The sequence below is a fragment of the Bos javanicus genome, chromosome 16 (assembly GCF_032452875.1).
Source record: "Bos javanicus breed banteng chromosome 16, ARS-OSU_banteng_1.0, whole genome shotgun sequence".
NCBI lineage: Eukaryota > Metazoa > Chordata > Mammalia > Artiodactyla > Bovidae > Bos > Bos javanicus.
In genome coordinates, this window is record NC_083883.1 from 16,284,807 (window position 1) to 16,292,069 (window position 7,263).

Below are 7,263 nucleotides of genomic sequence, written 5' to 3' on the forward strand. Positions count from 1 at the left end.
TTACTCCTTCTCTCCCTTTTCTTTCCTATTTCCTTGCTTAGTAAATATTTATTGAAGTGCTATTAAGTAGTTATTAGAAACAATGCCACATGTTTGATAAAAAGCAACAAAGGACTTACTTGCCTGCCAGGAGTTCATCTTTCAAATTGCATCTTCTAAACCTAACCCCAGTAGACCCTAAATAGTTTATGTGGAAAAAAGTTATGTATGAGAATAAAAATGTGGCATTACTTTGTTTTAATACTTAAGTATAAAAGAAAGGATTGATGCTTTTGAATGGTGGTGCTGGAGAAGACTCATTAGAGTTCCTTGGACAGCAAGGAACTTAAGACTAGTCAATCCTAAAAGGAAATCAACCCTGAATATTCACTGAAAAGACTAATGCTGAAGCTGAAGCTCCAATACTTTGGCCACCTGATGCGAAGAGCCAACTCACTGGAAAAGCCCCTGATCCCAGGACAGATTGAAGGCAAAAGGAGAAGGGAGTGACAGAGGATGAGATGTTAGATAGTATCACAGACTCAATGGATGTAAGTTTGACCAAGCTCTGGGAGACAGTGAAGGACACCGAAGCCTGGCATGCTACGGTCCATAGAGTCACAGAGAGTCGGACATGACTTAGCAACTGAACAACAACAAAAAAGAAAGGGAGTTTTGAAAAAATACTTCAGTAAAGTTCAGTCGCTGTTGTGTCTGACTCTTTGTAATCCCATGGACTGCAGCACACCAGGCTTCTTTAATGTGGAATATATTTCTCTTCAAAAATTTAACTTTAAATTTTAAAACTACAGTTAAAGTTTACTTTGTCAGAGAAAAAAAAAGAACTACATGATCTTTTGGATAAAGTGAAAACCCATGTACAAACGTGAAATTTGCTCCACTTTCTACTTTTTTTTTTTAGGCCAGTTTTTTATTTTATTTTTTTACTTTACAATATTGTATTGGTTTTGCCATACATCAACATGCATCCGCCACAGGTGTACATGTGTTCCCATCCTGAACCCCCCCTCCCACCTCCCTCCCCATACCGTCCCTCTGGGTCATCCCAGTGCACCAGCCCCAAGCTTCCTATATCCTGCATCGAACCTGGACTGGCGATTCGTTTCTTATATGATATTATACATGTTTTAATGCCATTCTCCCAAATCATCCGCCCCCTCCCCCACCCAGAGTCCAAAAGACTGTTCTATACATCTGTGTCTCTTTTGCTGTCTCGCATAGAGTTGTCGTTACCATCTTTCTAAATTCCATATATATGCATTAGTATACTGTATTGGTGTTTTTCTTTCTGGCTTACTTCACTCTGTATAATAGGCTCCAGTTTCATCCACCTCATTAGAACTGATTCAAACACTGCCTTCACAAGATTTTACTAGTAGTAATGAATAATTATTGAATTTTGTTCCTTTAAAAATCTATTCCCTACCTGTGAAGTAATTAAAAAAGTAAAAACATAGGGAATAGGGAATAAAGGACAAGAAACAGCAAGGAAGGAAACACATGTAAGCTCTTCTGTCCTAGGGAACAGGAGCTTTGACAGCATACTGAGTTATCAGTATTCATACATGACAAGCTGAAACCCACGAACCTTCAGTAATGCATTCCTTCAGTCATGCATCTGCAGGCGATGTGAAAAGAACTGGAAAAGGCTGAAAAAGTCACTGCTTTTCTAAAGTGTCCAAATGAGTCTTTCTATGATACCCTGGTTTTGTGAGCTCTGTCTATAGACTTGGGTCTATTTAACTCATTTTTTTTGGTTTGTCCTTATGATTTGGAAACACAATGAGAGCTTACAGTAAGAGATGGATTGGCTCAGAGAACTTATGCTTTGATTCTAGGGAAGAAAATATAATGTTCAATCCAGATAGGGTATATATTTTATATGGTTTATATTAGATAGATATAAATAAGGCTACAGACAGAAAGAAAACACAGAAATAGGGAAGAAAGAAAGAAGGATAGAATGGAAGGGAGGAAAAAGAGAGAAGGGGAGAAAGAAAGAAGGTAACAAGGAGAGAGATTAATTCATTGAGAGTGAATTGATGAAATAAATATATCAGTAACTGCAGATAACAACTCAGTAATAATTTCTGGATTCTGAGACTGAATACAGAAATCATGAATCAAGCTATTTCCTCAGTGAGAAAAAGAAAGCTTTTGTATGTGTGTGTGTGTGTATATATATATATAATACAGCAAGAAAACAAGGAACCAGAGAAGAAGAGATGCTTACATAGATGTATGGCTAACCAAGTGCCAATCATTGCTATTTCACAACCCCTGAGCAGCCTCCTGGGAGAGTTTTCTAAGAACTTATTTTTAAAGTATCTTGGGAAAGTTAGAAATGATTTTAATAGGTGTAGTATCCCAGTTAGTATTTTTCAGTGCAAGAGACAATTAGGAGGAAAATATTTTGTGTTTTTGTTGAGCTTAATTAGGTTTTACCTTCTATTCTAGGTCTAGAGAAAACAGTTGCATTTAGGGACTCTGGAAAGAAAGGTTTTTAAAATATACATTTACTGAGATTTGTATATAGATTGAATTGTGCAGATGTCAAGAATATGTTGTGTAACTGCACCTCCTGCATCCTGGGAGTTAGATCTTCACAACGGTATGAAATACAAAGTTTAGTGCTTTAACTTTTCACTGAAAAATATGCACATTGAGAAAATGTTCCTTTAATTTGTCTGTGCATTTTATCTAATATTCATTAAGTATTAGAGCATTGTGATCTCCCGGCATTCTGCTAGGCCCAAGATCTAAAGCTGCAACCAAAGCATATATGATTTTGGCAAGTTGAATATTATACTTAATGGGATAAATGGAGTATAAACAAGTAAGTACACGATATAACATTTTAAGTGGAAAAAGGCACTATGAAGAAAAATAAGTAAATATTATGAGTAGGAATAAAGGAGTTATTCAATTTATTTGGAAAAAAACAGGGAAGAGCTTCCTTTAAAAAAAAAAAAAAGTGTTATTCACAATAGGAGAATGAGCAAGGACCAAAAATGAATATATAACTCAAATATTGCTCTGAATGTGATAATAAATTGTTCTGACTGATTATTTACACATTCATATCTATATTTTACTGCATATACAAGTTCGTTAAATGGTAGCAATGTAATGTCTAAAGGATTGGGTACAATATATACAATTTGCAGAAAATCTTATATGTACTGAATAATCAACACTGGAAAGGCATAAAACACCAAAAAATATACAATTTTTGGTGTCTACTGTGACGCATGCTCTGTACAATAGTCAAAACACATGCAGCCAGTCTGAGGCAAACTATTTCTCACAAGAACTTAATATGGAAAATATTACTAACTTGAGCGCTAAGTCACTTGAGTCATGTTGACTCTTTGCCACCCTATGGACTGTAGCCCTCCAGGCTCCTCTGTCCATGGGATTCTCCAGGCAAGAATACTGGAGTGGGTTGTCATTTCCTCCTCTGGGGGATCTTCCTCACCCAGAGAGCGAATTCCCATCTCTTGTCTCCTGCATTGGTAGGTGGGTTCTTTACCACTAGCACTATCTGGAAAGCCCTTTGCTAACTTAGGTCATTCAACATTTCCATTATTTTGCAGCTAGTATGAGAAAGTAGCGAGATAAAATCAAAGAATTGTCTGAATACACAGCCACATGCTTTTCCTTAATTATTTTACTGAGATTTTAAACACACTAAAATAATTTGAATAATGTGGGAAAAGAGGAAAAATGAGATCTTAAATTTGCATGAAGATTAGCCTGATTTCTAAATATAAATTTTAAAATGTTAATTATTCAAATCAAACCCATTCAACTAACACACTTAACCCTTATTAAAAGAACTCGTAGTTGGTTTTAATGAGATATTTTCAACAATTTTCTTGAGCAGCCTGGAAGGATAAAAATCAAACATGTTTTAATAATATTTTCCCTCTCAGTGGGTACTTGTTCTTTCAATGTTGATGGAACCCTAGGATTTAAATCCATTGATTGAATATTTAGAGTTGTTTTAATTTCATTTTTTCCTTTCTATTTAGGATTCCTGCTGCATAGTGCTCTATGAAGCTAAGAGTGAATGAATGAACAATCGTCATTTATGCACTCTAATTCTACTGCAGATATTTAATGATAAAACATTTTATTTCCTTTTGTTGGATATCATTTCAAAACTATAACAAACCCAATTATATTCACAATCAGCTTCCAAGGACACTAATGAGATGCCATGTAATCTCTTCAGAAGATATTTCATGCAGTTTTCCAGTTCAAATCAAATGTATCTATCTTTAATCTTATTCAATGATGAACAAAATATATATATATATAATTTAAATATATAAATATTATATAAGTATATTTATATTTTTTAAATGATGAACTACATGGATTTTTTTTTTAATCTCAGTTAAATAACTGACTGGAAAGGTCCTAAGAACGTAACAGTTAAGCTTTCAGACACAAGGTAACTTGACTGCAGGATACACACACACACACACGAATGCTTTTGTATTAATATAGTTTCCTTTTGTTTTCTGTTTCTAGAACTTCAACTTACTGGCTCACTCGCATCCAGTCTTTTCTCTACTGCAATGAGAACGGCCTTCTGGGCAGTTTTTCAGAAGAGACGCACTCCTGCACGTGTCCCAATGACCAGGTGGTCTGCACGGCCTTCCTGCCCTGCACGGTGGGCGACGCGGCCGCCTGCCTCTCCTGCGCCCCAGACAACCGCACCCGCTGCGGCACGTGCAACACGGGCTACATGCTGAGCCAGGGCTTCTGCAAACCCGAGGTCGCCGAGTCCACCGACCACTACATCGGCTTCGAGACTGACCTGCAAGACCTGGAGATGAAATACCTGTTGCAGAAAATCGACAGGCGGCTGGAGGTGCACGCCATCTTCATCAGCAACGACATGCGCCTCAACAGCTGGTTCGACCCCTCCTGGCGCAAGAGGATGCTCCTCACCTTAAAGAGCAACAAGTACAAGTCGAGCCTGGTCCACATGATCCTGGGTCTCTCTTTACAGATCTGTTTGACGAAAAACAGCACCCTGGAGCCCGTGTTGGCCGTCTACATCAACCCCTTCGGAGGCAGCCACTCTGAGAGCTGGTTTATGCCTGTGAATGAAAACAGCTTCCCCGACTGGGAGCGGACTAAGCTGGACCTCCCCCTGCAGTGTTACAACTGGTCGCTGACTCTGGGGAACAAGTGGAAGACGTTTTTTGAGACCGTGCACATCTACCTGAGGAGTCGCATCAAGTCAAACGGCCCCAATGGCAACGAGAGCATCTACTACGAACCCCTGGAGTTTATTGACCCATCCCGGAACCTGGGTTATATGAAAATCAATAACATTCAAGTGTTTGGCTACAGCATGCACTTTGACCCGGAAGCCATCCGGGACCTGATTCTGCAGCTGGACTACCCCTACACTCAGGGATCCCAGGACTCAGCACTTTTGCAGCTTCTAGAGATAAGAGACCGTGTAAATAAACTCTCCCCACCCGGTCAGCGTCGTCTAGATCTCTTCTCTTGCTTGCTTCGTCATAGACTCAAGCTGTCTACTAGTGAGGTGGTGAGAATCCAATCTGCTCTGCAGGCGTTTAATGCCAAATTGCCAAACACGGTGGATTATGACACAACCAAATTATGTAGTTAACCATACATGTCAAGCACAACCCAAAATCTTGAAGGAGTTTTTACAGTGCTTTTGTGGAACAGTTTATGTTTGGAAGAGTACCTTTAAATTGTCTTTTCAATATCTGTCTTATATCCGTCAATAACGTTGGATGGCAATTTACACAATGGACTTGCTGACAATGAATATATTATACTGCAGTTTTGGTTTCTGAATGAAATAAATACTGACACCAGTCTAGAAGACATTCTACTTTTTACAATAAATTTCATTTGTAATTTTATATGTTCCGTGGCAATGCTTTTGTGCATTACATCCTCTAGAGGGAACATAAAAAGATACCAATAAAATTTTGTAGCTGAACAGTTATTAAAAAGAAATGCTGTGGGATTCCTTTTTTCCATGAAATGAGTTCTATTTTGATATAGCTTGTTAGAACCTGGGGAAAATTCCCAAGATTTTTTAATTGAAACATTTGACGGTTCCTTTCAAAAGCCTTTAGGGAAAACCCAACTAGGTAGAATGCCTAGCATTAATGTATTTTTATGGTTAACAGCATAATGGCAATGCTTTATTACCTATACTTATAAACCAGACACAATCATTATTAAAATAGACAACTTATTTCTCAACTAAATATCTAAACATTCGGGCAAACACACAGAAAGTCAGTGTGCTTATAAGTACACATGGAGAAAGTAAAGGCTTCATTTCCTCAGCAACTTGCTTTGTCATTCTCTTTCTACATTCTAATAACCAGCAATCAGCATACTCTACACACTTATTTTCATTTCAAGTATTAAAAGCCTAGTTATTCCAGTACTTTAGCAATGTCAATAAGATAACATTTCTAGAAATCATAAATTGTAACGTGCTGGCGTAAAATAAATGGTCAAATAACTAATTCAAGTGTAAATAGACATTTTTTCCTCTCAGAGAAACTAGTATCATTAAAATACATTTTGCAGTGCAAATTCTTTCAATACAAACTATTTTAGTCCAAAATATTTGCTTGAAATTCCGTATTACCAATATATAATATTAGATATGTGGGCTTCCCAGGTGGCACTAATGGTAAAGAACCTGCCTGCCAATTCAGGAGACATAAGAGACACAGGTTCAATCCCTGAGTCAGGAAGATCCCTTGGAGGAGGCCACGACAACTCACTCCAGTATTCTTGCCTGGAGAATCCCATGGACAGTGGAGCCTGGCGGGCTACAGTCCATTGGGTCTCAGAGTTGGACACGACTGAAGGCACTTATCACAGACAATATTAGATATATAATTAATGTTTTTTATCTAATGAACTTAAGTTGCATTTTTGTTTAGATATATGAATGTGTTTGTAAAGTATGGTGATGCTTTTATCACTCTGCTCTTGTTTAAATATTTCATAAACATTTCTTATAATGTTAACCAATGCACTGTCCAGCCCAGGTTTCCTGTTGAGGTCATGAAGTTATTTCTCAGAGCACAAAGAAGGGAATGTATGACATGATTGAACATAGTAAGACTGATGATGAAAACATCACATCCACATTCTGGATTCTTAAGCTGTTTGTTTAGATTCCAAAGCATTTTAAGAAAAGGTAGCTCAGACATCGCATACCAATTCAGTCACCATAAG

General features: G+C 37.6%; 1 protein-coding gene across 3 annotated transcripts in view; it reads left to right on the forward strand.

Moving 5' to 3' along the window:
* Window positions 1-5,918, forward strand: part of BRINP3 (BMP/retinoic acid inducible neural specific 3) — a 489,588-nt gene extending 483,670 nt beyond the window's left edge. For all 3 annotated transcript variants that reach the window (XM_061382185.1, XM_061382186.1, XM_061382184.1), the window contains exon 8: window positions 4,540-5,918. In XM_061382185.1, the coding sequence (XP_061238169.1) occupies window positions 4,540-5,656 (1,117 nt within the window). In that variant the 3' untranslated portion in view covers window positions 5,657-5,918. The remainder of the gene's footprint in view (window positions 1-4,539) is intronic.
* Window positions 5,919-7,263: the final 1,345 nt, after the last annotated feature.